Here is a 12,765-nt window from a genome sequence, read left to right on the forward strand (position 1 = left end):
TGAACCTCTGCTATCTTGCTGCAAGCATTGCTTAGCCCTGTCAGGAAGATATGTTGCAGGTCCTGAGTTAACTAAATTTTTGGAGTGTGCATATGTTTGGGTGTCTTGTTCAGTTGCCTCCACCTATAGGTCATGATTTAAGTCTAAGCTGTCTAAAATAAAATCATCTGATAATTTGATAGCCCCTCACCAGATATGACTAATTGAAGCATTTTTTTTAGATTTTAGACTTTAGATTTTATCTAAAAAAAAAAGATACTCAACCGAGTAAGCCACCCAGGCACCCCCTACCAGTACCTATTTTTGACCTGTTAAGCATGCTGAGCGCTAAACTAGTCAGATGAAAAGCTGAGAAGCAATCAGAAAGGTATATAGGAAAATTAAGAACAGGATCATTCAAATACAAAACAAAGTGATTCATAATTGAATAATAATCCATTTCTTTTCCTACTATTTTGGGTTGCTGTCAGCTGACTCATTCTTTCCAGAAGTCATTCCCCTTTGCACCCTATATCCCTTCACCCTTTTATCTCTCTGCATAAGTTATAGGCATCTTCTCTCACACTTCAGCTTCACAAAACTTTTCTTGAACCTCCGTCTCTCTTGGTAAAACCAACTTAGTTTTTATACCTAGTGTTCTGTTTGGTAGGTATCTTTATTTATTTATTTATTTTGCTAGGTATCTTTAAATGTTAGTTGTTTTGAATTACAGTAATTTATTCTAATACACAGCCCATAATAATTTTTATCCCTTTCTGTCCTATCTACTCATATACTTTCCCATCTGCCCGCTTACCTATTTTTGTTCTAAATTGATATTGTAATATGTTGAATGAAAGCAGGGTCAAGGGAAACCATGGGAGATTGTAAAGGCCACAAGTATTAGGAATTTTTAAAAACTGAATTATATAATGTATGCAGATTTGCTTTTAGGAAAAAAGCTGTAAGTATCTGGCATATATATACACATACATATAATTCCATATAATCCATGTTTTGGGTTTTCATTTATTGAAACATATGCCTTGTGTATTAGTTCCTTCTTTTATTTCCTCATTATCATGGTTGACTGTATCTTTTGCGAGGTCCCAGTCTGTTCTGGCAATAAATTTCACTGTTTTTAGAACTGCGTAGTCTTCCTTTTTTGAGATAGGCTACAGTGCATTTTGAATTATATAGGTAAGCTTTAGAACTGAAAAAACTTTCGTTACTACATAAGTGATTCTACTTGGGAAAAATTAAAAGCAAACATTTGTGAAAACTTCACATTTTTATTTTCATCCTTATAACTATTTTTTTAATTCTTAAGTTACTTTTTCTAGACATTGAAGATAAATCTTAAAATGATTTTCTTTGTAGTATTTTTTAAGTATCTAGTAACCTTATTATAAGAAAATATTCTTACTTCCATAGCTTTTACACTCCTACATGCTTCTAAAATTATTAGTTCATCATATGAAAGATTTGTGGAATTATGCTGAACAGAGTGCACAACAGATTTTCTGTAACCTAATTTTTCCACGATTTTATTGCCTTAAAATCTTTAAAAACAAAAACAAGGGGCGCCTGAGTGCATCAGTCAGTTAAGCATCTGCCTTCAGCTCAGGTCATGATCTCGAAGTCTTAGGACTAAACCCCACATCTGGCTCCCTGCTCAGGGGGGCGTCTGCTTCTCCCTTTGCCTGCTGCCCTCCCTCCCCTGCCCGTGCTCTCTCTCTCAAATAAATAAAATATTTAGTAGCCATATCTGAATATTTAAAATGTGAATCAAAAAAATTTAATTAAGAATTCAGTTTCTCATTGGCATTGGATGGGGCCATTTTAGATCATTGTATCTTAACATACAGTCCTAATCAAAATCACCTGGGTATTCCTTTATGCATATAAATGTAAATTCCTGGGTTTAGCCCTAAATCTACTCAGTCACCAAGTAAAGCACAGAAATTTACATTTTTAATTAGCACATTGAAGTTTGAGAACCTTTATATAATTATGAATTATGAATAAAATCAATTTTATAGATGTTTGTATACATGATAAAAGATATTAAGTATTTAAAACTGAATAATCAAAAGTTGATTACAAAACAGGTTTTCAAGTGGTCAACTTCTAGTTAAGGATAATTGGGTTCCTAAGTTTCCCTTTTTTTACCTAAGATACTTTCTTTGTAAAGAGTACCTGGGTGGCTCAATCGTTAAGCATCTGCCTTCGGCTCAGGTCATGATCCCAGGGCCTTGGGATCGAGCCCCACATCGGGCTCCCCACTCTGTGGGAAGCCTGCTTCTCCCTCTCCCACTCCCCGTTTGTGTTCCCTCTCTCGCTGTGTCTCTGTCAAATAAATAAAATCTTTAAAAAAAAAAAAAAAGTACCTGGAAACTTAATTCTTCTACTCAGTTTTTTCTTTCCTCTTCTGTCTCCTCTCTCACTCTCCATTTCTCCTTCTTTCTCCCCTACCTCCAGCCCCTCCCCTCCCATTTCCCTTTCTTCCTAATAAAATTAAGACTTTATGACTCTCCTTTAAGTACTATAGGAGGAAATGCTCTTGGAATAAAAACTTATAATATGGATGACAGAATAAACCTAAGCTATCTTAGGCAGGTAAAATCTCTGTCTACATTGATCACCAGAAAGTTCATTAACAACTTTGTGTTAGAAATGTTTCCATCGGGGCGCCTGGGTGGCTCAGTTGGTTAAGTGTCTGCCTTTTTGGCTCAGGTCGTGATCTCAGGGTCCTGGGATCAAGCCCCACATTGAGCTCCCTGCTCAGCGAGGAGACTGCTTCTCCCTCTCGCTTTTGCTCTCTCAAAAAATAAGATCTTTTAAAAAAAATGTTTCTATCAATAGGTAAGGGAGGGAATCCTCTAGAACAAGATCTGTGACAAGGATATCAATTGAAAGGTCATGAGTTAAAGGAATATATAATGTAGTCATTGTAGCGATGGTTTTTACAGGAAAAGAAATGTCTCATCATTAAGGATTATTCTCAAATAATTTTCTCATGTATAAAACTTGTGAGTTACAGATCTCAAAAATCAGGAGCTGTCCAAATGGTGTATTAATGAGTACACTGTCCAAAGTACATTTTTGTTTGTATTGGTATTCACATAAAATAACTAGATGTAATAATGAACGTATTTATTAAATAGGAAACTATCTTGGAAGGCAAGAATTAGATTTTATTTTTGTTTCTCCAACTCTCAACATGTGTTTAATAATAGTAGGCAATCAAGAAATGTTGAACCAAATAACTAATTCTTTCATTAATTCTTCTGAACAGACTGGATTATGGACAGAACTTGGAAAGATTGAGAATAATTTCTTAAAGCCACTCCATACAGGACTTAATATGTCAAAAGCACATTATGAAGCAGAAATTAAAAATAGCCAAGAAAATAGCCAAGGTTGGTAATGTGCAATTTCATTTTTGGTTAGATCTAAAAATTAGTCAAATTTTAGAACTGTCAGTTATATTCAAAATAAAGACCTTTTTCATCTCATACTTGTTTATTTTCTAACATGGAACCATGACAGCTAAGTCATTTTATTTATAATTAAAATGATTTTTAGCAGATCTGTAAGCCAGTTAACACTGAAATTGGGTTAACAAAGATTTAAACCAAATTGAAGCATATTCTGGTTTAAAACCAGATTAAAATCAAATTCTGATTAAGAATATAATTGTATTACAAATATTTGTTTGGATATTACACTAACTTGGGTATGGCTCTGTCCATCCTCACCCTCAAGTAAATCTGTACAAATTACAAAAAAGAATCTTAGATCCAGAATTACTTTTTAAAGTCAGCAAGCAATTCTATAATTTATGCTCTTTTCTGTATAGCTATGGAGTATTTCTTACAGGCATTACTAGAATTTTTTTTTTTAGTGTAATGGGTATAATAATGAAAGTAGCTTATAAATTACTGAAATCTGAGATTTGTTTTAATGGTTAAATGTGACACTTTTTTTTTCTTCTCTTACAGAAGTCCAGAAGTCTAAAGATCTTTGTTCTGTAACTGTAGGTGGAGAAGAGATCCCTAATATGCCTCCTGAAATGCAGCTTAAGGTAGATCTGAAATTTTCCTAAGCTATATCCAGCTGAAGACTTTTGTTTTTTTGCTTTAACAGCAACATTAATATAACACTAATTTCCCTTGGCACTGCAGGTCCTACATTCAGCTCTTTTCACATTTGATTTGATTGAAAGTGTTCTGGCTCGAGTAGAAGAACTCATTGAAATAAAAACAAAGTCTACTCCTGAAGAAAATATTGGGATAAAGTGAAACCTCCATTTCCTAAATAAAAACTAGTAAAATACTGTATTTTCCATTATGATTATTTAATACCCTTATAAAAACTTTTCTGTAAGACACTGCTAGAAAAATAAAGGTAGCCTTTCTCATACTGGTTTCTGTGATGACACATTATGGATCAGTAGTAGTCTTTGGTTTTAAAAAGATAGTTTACATGGTAAATAATGCCCAAATATGTATTCTAAATTCTGTTGAAAATCCAATACAAACTAATAATTTTGTATTATAATCTCATAAAATGTAGTTGTATTGCCCTCATTCATACAGTTGTAGTGAATTTATAAATACATTTTACACTTTACGTTCCAATTAGATGCTTTGTTACACTTCAGAATTCCTGGTGTCAAATAGGATATCACACCACTGTAAAAGTATACAGGAGAGGTTTTCAATTAGGCCAGTTGGCTGCTTCTCTTAATTTCCCTTTTTTTTTTTTTTAAGATTTTATTTATTCATTCGAGACACACAGATACAGAGAGAGAGAGGGAGAGAGAGAGCACAAGCAGGGGGAGAGGCAGAGGGAGAAGCAGGCTCCCCGCTGAGCCAGGAGCCGGACGTGGGGCTCGATCCCAGGACTCTGGGATCATGACCCGAGCCGAAGGCAGATGCTTAACCATCTGAGCCAACCAGGCACCCCTTAATTTCTCTTTCTTTCCCTACCTCAGGAGGAGTCTAGGGGGCAGAGTCCATCACCACCTCTCTAGCAGCACTTATAATATGAAAGCATCTGCAAACATTAATTTTAGAAATACTGGCAGCCCTTGTGGAAAAGCTAAAAAGTGTATGTGACTTTTCCTTTAGTCTAAGGGGCTAGTTAGAAAATGCTGTGTTTTTATTTTGTAGTAAATATTTTCCATCCAACTTAATTTGTATCACTAAGGAACTGCATCTGAGTTTTATAATATATGTACCAGTTTTTTCTAAACATTAAATGGATTATCAACAAAACTGAAAATCATTTTTGATCATATACATTTTATTATTTTAAATTTTTTAAAAATCTTTAAATATATATTTGAACATTATAATTTAACTGGTAATTACTTTAACATTCTTGCAAAAGAACTTTTGTAATTGATACTCTAATTTGGATTAAATGAATCACTACTCAGTTTTAACTTTTGAAGTGTCTTCCAAACAGGACTTTGCTCAATGATGTAAGCCTCAGTTGTTATCATTCTATAGCAAATGCTGTCTGTGTATGGTTTGGAGGCAGTCTGTAAGAAGTTACAAACATGCAACATTATTTACAGAAATATTTACAAAAATAACTAATTTTTACAGGGTCATATAAAAAACTTTCACTTATTCAACAGGTATCAAATCACTTTCTTTGTGCTAAATACTAGGTATGAATTAATTATGAGTAACAGAAAAATGCTTGGTCTTTGTCTTTAAGGAATTTCAAACAAGCCAAAAGTAGAATACTTTAAGAACCGCTTTAATATGGAGATCTGTTCCAAGTATAAGAAAGAGTAAGAAACATCTAACTCTGCCTAGGGCACACTTCACAGGGGAGGACAAGCATGAAAACCAAGTGGACAACTTGTGAAGATCATCCTATAAAATAGTATGTTTGCACTTTGACAGTTCTTGTCTACAACCTGATCAATAATTGTACTTTAGAACTTGAAGGAAGATTTAAGAAACCAGCAGGGCCAACACAATGTATATATGCCAAATGCTCTTGGCCTAAAGTTAGTCATTCTTGTAATGGCTACTGGAAGTAAACTGAGAAGATGATAGGCTGAGTTCAGGCTTCAAAGAGCTGCATACTGAAAGAGCAACTTCTGAGGGGAACAGAAGCAGAGTATTCGTTAATCCTGCTTAAGAGGGTGTGCATTTTGAAGTCAAGACCTTAAAATCTATGAGTGCTATGTATGTGTCATTTTCCTAGGTGACTCACCTTAGCTATAGTGCACATAAGATTAATAGCATTTACTGTGTTGTGTACTGGAAGTATCCGTAAATTACTACCCAGGAATCTGAAAAATAATTCATAAATAGATCATATAACTTATACAGACATCTGTTAAGCGGAAAGGAGACAGAAACCTCTTATTGTTTGTCATGTATTTATTCATGCCCTGCCCTATTCCACAGAGGATATGATACGGCTTTATACCCAGAATTTAATAGACTAAAAAGTGTTCACTTTTGTTTTGATCTTGCACGAAAATCTCAGAAATCAGCATGAACTCTGAAACTTGTCACCCTGATTCTTGGAGTAGTCATTAGGCCTGCATTTTATTAAATATGACAAGTTAACATTACAATGTTTATCTTTTGGCAAAACATAACTCAACTGCTTAAAAGGTTTAAGAACTAAAGTAAACACATGTGATTTAAGAAAAGTCTGTAGTACTATTCTTCCATACCTCTGCTGAATCCTGAACATCAGTTTCCATTCCTCAGGCCCATGGAGGGCAGCAGACAGAACCAAAAAACTCTTTTGGTGAATATTAATAAACTTCTCAATTTTGGCTAGAAATATTTCTTCAGCTGATATAAAGCATTCTTTAACATCCATCAATAAAAATGCAAGTCCTAGAAAAGGTAAGCATAATATAAAACATCACTTTGTTGTAATAATGAAAATTATTTGTAAACTCAGTAGATTCAACAAAAATAGCTATAATACAGCTCTAAGTGTCCAGGATGCAAACATGTAAGAAACAGAATTTACTGTAACAAATTTTTTTTTAATACATTTTATTTATTTATTTGAGAGAGAGAGACCCATGAGAGAGGGAACACAAACAGGGGGAGTGGGAGAGGGAGAAGCAGGCCTCCTCCGGAGCAGGGAGCCCAATGCGGGGCTCAATCCCAGCACCCTGGGATCAGGACCTGAGCCAAAGGCTGACACTTAATGACTGAGCCACCCAGGCACCCCTAACAAAATTCTTATACTACAAAATGATTTTAGCTAATTCTTTAAAATGCTCTATATAAAAGGATAACTTATTCTAGAGGAAAAAACTTTTTTGGTCAGTAACCATTTTCAAACCAAGGCACTGTACACAATGAAAGTAATGCCTAATTTTAGTTAAAAGTTGTTTTTTGTGTGTTATAATGACTTTTTTTTTTTCCTAAAGATTTTATTTATTTACTTGAGACAGAATGAGATACAGAGAGCATGAGAGGGAGGAGGGTCAGAGGGAGAAGCAGACTCCCCGCCGAGCAGGGAGCCCGATGCGGGACTCGATCCCGGGACTCCAGGATCATGACCTGAGCCGAAGGCAGTCGCTTAACCAACTGAGCCACCCAGGCGCCCAATAATGACTTTTTTAAAAGCTGGAAATCAAAGATAATCTTAAGCCTTCAACTATTTCTTGGAGAAACCTTTGTAGAGAACATTAACTATTATTTTTTTTTTAAAGATTTTATTTCTTTATTTGACAGAGAGAGACACAGCTAGAGAGGGACCACAAGCAGGGGGAGTGGGAGAGGGAGAAGCAGGCTCCCGGCTGAGCAGGGAGTCCGATGCGAGGCTCGATCCCAGGACCCTGGGATCATGACCTGAGCCGAAGGCAGACGCTTTACAACTGAGCCACCCAGGCGCCCCAGAGAACATTAACTATTATTAAAACAGTGAGCAGATAATCTAGGATTTTTTCTTTTAAGATTTTATTTGTCAGAGAGAGTACAAGTAGAGGGAATGGCAGGCAGAGGGAGAAGCAGACTCCCTACTGAGCAAGGAGCCCGATGTGGGATCATGACCTGAGCTGAAAGCAGACGCTTAATTGACTGAGCCACCCAGGTGTCCTGTAATCTAGGACTTTTGAAACAGTATCAGGCCTGTAAAAATAGTCCTGAAGGGAAATTTGATCCAATTATAGCTCTTTAAAAGAGAAGACAATCTGAGGAAAGTGATTATATGATTATATGCTAATTGAATGAACTTGCACAATTTACATAAACCTTCCTGAACTTAAGTTCTCCCATCTATAAGAATGTAATAATTCTTTCATAGGTTTGTTAAGAGGATTAAATAAGATACTGTATATAAAGTGGCCAAGGGACACAGGAGGTATTCAAAAACATTTCACTTCTCCCTAGAGGGCTCTATTCAACCAGAAAGGATGAGTTTGAAGTTGGACCACTTTCAGCCTGGAGTTTTATTTCTAGGAGCTTTTGAAAGCTGCCTGTCTTCCAAAACCTCTGCTAGAATTACCAGTCTATCTGCAACCCTCCTGGTAAAATCCTTTACCTCCACCTCTTTTATCATTTTGGTCATTTCCCTACCGCAGACCTATGCTCTGTGCTGCTCCCTTCCCATCCACCTTAGGCTTCTCATATCCTAATCTAATTCCTTCCTGTATTTTGCCCATGACAGTTGTACAGTTTTATGATTTGAGGAAATTTTGTCTCTATTTGGCTCTTTTCTTTTAGTTAGTATTTGTTTCCATTATATTCATCAAACTCTTGTACAAAATCCTGAAAAAACATTCTCCTATATTGTTTTTATATATGGCTTTTGACCAGTGTTGTGATGTTGGCCTCTTTAATAGTGGTAACGCATTAAGTACTGACTGTTGGAGAGATGGCTTTGTTCTATTTGCATCTTAGTTCCAAAGCATGTCGTTTTTACTATCCTCTACCAGATTCCATGGGTTCAGCTTTAGTTCAACAATAATTTTTGTCTGTTTGTTTAAAGAGGAAGCGGCGGGGGAGTGTGGAGGGGGAGAATCTTAAGCAGGCTCCATGCCCAGCACAGAGCCCAGTGCAGTGCTTGATCTCACAAATGAGATCACGACCTGAACCGAAAACAAGAGTCGGAGGCTTAACTGACTGAGACACCCAGGTGCCCCCAATTATAATCTAAACAGAAATGCATGTTGTAGTTGGCCACGTGCACTACTTTTGTAGCAGTAATAAAAGTTTTATACATTTACTTCTCCCAAAAGATAATACCTTAAGCTTCTTACCTGGTTATTGAACTACCACTATTAGAATTTATACTCACGTATTTTATAAGAAACTTAAATCAAGACAGTTAACAAATATACCATACCAGAAAGAGAAAATATAATTGATCCATTTTCCACGGAATCTGAATACCGAATCTTGTGGCTTCGATTTTCTAGGGCAGTTGCAACTTCACAACTCTAAAAAAATTTTTTTCAGAAACACAAACTTAAGACATGCTTTTAGAATGAGTGATTTTTTATTAAAGCTAATGAAAAAATTAAGTTTAATAGCTTCTTTTATAACCACTTAAATACCTATTCATCAAAGGAGACAGTAAATGTTCCCTCTGGTGAAAAAAAAACACTTTAAAAAAAGCAAAAATATTTAGTTCTACTGAAACAGTGTTTGGAAATGAGTTGTGCACTAGTTATTTTGGGACAGAAACTAAGGACAGTATTAAAGAACTATAAGAAACAGAGCAAATGCAAACTTAGTTAAAAAACAACTGGGGGGCGCCTGGGTGGCTCAGTCGTTGGGCGTCTGCCTTCGGCTCAGGTCATGATCCCAGGGTCCTGGGATCGAGCCCCGCTTCTCCCTCTCCCTGCTTGTGTTCCCTCTCTCGCTGGTCTCTCTCTGTCAAATAAATAAATAAAATCTTAAAAAAAAACAACTGGGAGACAGATTCTGACATGCATTAATGTAAATTGGAAGGTGGGTGGTGGTGAGTTTCTTAGATGGTTCACAATAACATGAAGTGCCAGACATATAGAATACCACAAGGAGACAACCAATTCTCCAATTCATTTGTGTACCTTAACAGTTATTTTTATACTTTTTTTTTTTAATTTTAAGATTTTGTCAGAGAGAGAGCACAAGCGGGGGAGTAGCTGGCAGAGGGAGAAGCAGACTCTCCACTGAGCAAGGAGCCCAATGCAGGACTCAATACCAGGACCCTGGGATCACGACGTGAGCCAAAGGCAGACGCTTAACCGATTGAGCCATCCAGGTGTCCCTACTTTTATACTTATTAAAAATATTTATTTATTTATTTATTTATTTATTTTAGAGAGAGAGCACATGGGGTGGAGAGGGGGGTGGCCAGAGGGAGAGGGAGAGAATCTCAGACTCCCTGCTGAGCATGGGGCTCAGTCTAACATGGGGCTCGATCTCACAACCCTGAGATCATGACCTGAGCCAAAACCAAGAGTCAGACTCCTAACTGACTGAGCCACTCAGGCACCACTTTTACTTTACTTTTAAAATGTTCTAAGCCTTAGACAAGTCAGAAAACATGTATAAACACAGCAACAGGGTTTCTACTTTACCATTTTAAAAATCATCTCATTTCCTACTCTATCCATCCAAGTAATTACTTAGATCATTTTATCCAAGCCACTAAGATATAAACGGTTGATAGTGTTTCCTGATTGGTTACAACTCAAGCTGGTTGTTCTCCAAGTAGACAAAAATCCCTTAGGTATGTTAATTTTACATTTTGCTTTAGAACGTGTATATTTTAAGTATACAGGCAGGAATTATATATAAAATATATGCTTCCTTTCTGTCCTAAAGAGAGTATTTTGTGCCAAACAGATCCTGACCTAGAGTACGACTATGGCTCTTCCCATGAATTTCTTCTGCTGTTTTAAAATTATACATTGATTCCAGCAATGGCAGACTAAGTAATTTAGGCCAAACCTCCTGCTGAGGCAACGAGAAAAGCTGGACAATTTTTAAAATCTGCTTGAATGCATCAGAGAACTAGCAGGATAGTGAAAAAGTATAAGGCCAAAATCTACACAGAAATTCAGAGATATGAGACCAACATTTAGGCCACCTTTTCCCTAAGGGCATTTGCCAATTCAGAAAGAGATGAGAGGCTGAACACAGCTTCTGACAAAAGTAGGACAGCTCTCACAGGGGCTATAGCCTACCTTCAAAGCCTTTTAATCCCTGAAATTGTCTTTAGGTGATACTGTATTACTATAAGCACCTTGCAGAAGCATTCCCTAGAGTAACCTTTCTCAATCAGGTTTCCTTATATAACTACAAAGAAAATTATTTGAGTTACTATTTTTTCAATTCTCACATAATTAGTGCCATTCTCATTGTAGTTCATTTATTACATACAACAGATGCTTTAAGGCTTGGATTGCCAGATTTAGCAAATAAAAATAAATACCCAGTTGAATCTAAGTTTCAGATAAACAAGATAATTTTTTAGTGCAAGTATTTCCCATGCAATATTTGGGATGTACTTTTACCAATTTCATTGTTTACCTAAAACCCAAATGTTGTAACTGAATGTCCTGTATTTTATGTGGCAACCCTTAGGGCTTTGGGGATTTAATTCTCTTGTAAAATTAAGACTTTTTTAGAGGAACAGAACACTATTCTAGGCCTCAAGTTATTTCTACAATTTTTCAAATACAAATTCCAACACACGATCAAAAATAATCAGAGACAAAATTACTTGAAAGAGAACTATAAGAAACAATAGGCAATAGACTCACAGGGGATGTTACATATAGTGAACTTACATAGATACATGCCTTAAAACAGTGATGTTTACTATGTTCAAGGAGATGAAAGACAAGATTGAGAATTTTGGCAAAAAAAATCTGTAAAAGGATATAACATGTCAAAGAGTCAAAAAGCTTCATAAAATATGAGTGAACCTTTAAAGTGGAAAGGAGTTTAGTAAGCAGACAAGGAAGAAGACAAATGTGAGAAGAGCAAGGACAGAAAGAGTAAAGGCAAAGGCATTCAGATGCAAAAGTATGATTCTTATATGGTAAGTGTGTAAGTTGTACACAAGTCAGTTAATTTGGAGATGGTATTAGGAATAACTGCTGGCATATCCTAAGGATCCATGTATGCCATGTTAATGAATTTCAATCATATTCTATCAGTAGCTACACCTGTGTTGAGTATATAGTAATGTAAAGGCTTGTCAAATCACTATGCTATACAACTGGAAACTAATGTAATATCGTGTGTCAACTATACTTCAATTAAAAATAATAATAAATTTAAAAAAATCATACTCCAGTGCCTCTGCTCAGGCAGGGCCCTCTGCCTAGAATGACTTTTTTTTTTCCCAAGATTTTATTTATTTGACAGAGAGAGACACAGCGAGAGAGGGAACACAAGCAGGGGGAGTGGGAGAGGGAGAAACAGGCTTCCCACCAAGCAGGGAGCCCGATGTGGGACTTGATCCCAGGACCCTGGGATCATGACCTGAGCCGAAGGCAGACGCTTAACGACTGAGCCACCCAGGCGCCCCTAGAATGACCTCTTGACCCCCACCTCACCCCCAACTGCTAGAAATTTTTCCCAACTTTCAATGCCAACTAAAAGAATAATAAAAATAATAAAAGAAAATAATAAAGATAAATACAGAAAGTACTGAATTAAGAAAAAAACAGCCAAATTCAAGAGTAAATTTTTCGGGGGTGGCGGAAGTGTTTGATAACTGGAGGAAAGGAGGTGGGATTCTGAGGAATCAACCCGGTGGGGAGAGAAGCTGGCAGTTCCCACA

General features: G+C 36.3%; 2 protein-coding genes across 4 annotated transcripts in view; one reads left to right on the forward strand and one right to left on the reverse strand.

Moving 5' to 3' along the window:
* Positions 1 to 4,422, forward strand: part of GLMN (glomulin, FKBP associated protein) — a 31,816-nt gene extending 27,394 nt beyond the window's left edge. For all 3 annotated transcript variants that reach the window (XM_035018036.1, XM_035018038.1, XM_035018037.1), the window contains 3 exons: positions 3,278 to 3,401; positions 3,984 to 4,066; positions 4,167 to 4,422. In XM_035018036.1, the coding sequence (XP_034873927.1) occupies positions 3,278 to 3,401; positions 3,984 to 4,066; positions 4,167 to 4,283 (324 nt within the window). In that variant the 3' untranslated portion in view covers positions 4,284 to 4,422. The remainder of the gene's footprint in view (positions 1 to 3,277; positions 3,402 to 3,983; positions 4,067 to 4,166) is intronic.
* Positions 4,423 to 5,395: 973 nt separating this feature from the next.
* Positions 5,396 to 12,765, reverse strand: part of CUNH1orf146 (chromosome unknown C1orf146 homolog) — a 35,221-nt gene continuing 27,851 nt past the window's right edge. Inside the window, exons 3-6 of the mRNA XM_035018039.1 lie at positions 9,328 to 9,421; positions 6,692 to 6,860; positions 6,220 to 6,298; positions 5,396 to 5,530 (exon numbers count right to left, since the gene is read on the reverse strand). Of these exons, the coding sequence (XP_034873930.1) occupies positions 5,396 to 5,530; positions 6,220 to 6,298; positions 6,692 to 6,860; positions 9,328 to 9,421 (477 nt within the window). The remainder of the gene's footprint in view (positions 5,531 to 6,219; positions 6,299 to 6,691; positions 6,861 to 9,327; positions 9,422 to 12,765) is intronic.

Source organism: Mirounga leonina, unplaced genomic scaffold (assembly GCF_011800145.1).
Source record: "Mirounga leonina isolate KUSES-001 unplaced genomic scaffold, KU_Mleo_1.0 Mir_173, whole genome shotgun sequence".
In the NCBI taxonomy this organism is placed as follows: Eukaryota; Metazoa; Chordata; class Mammalia; order Carnivora; family Phocidae; genus Mirounga; species Mirounga leonina.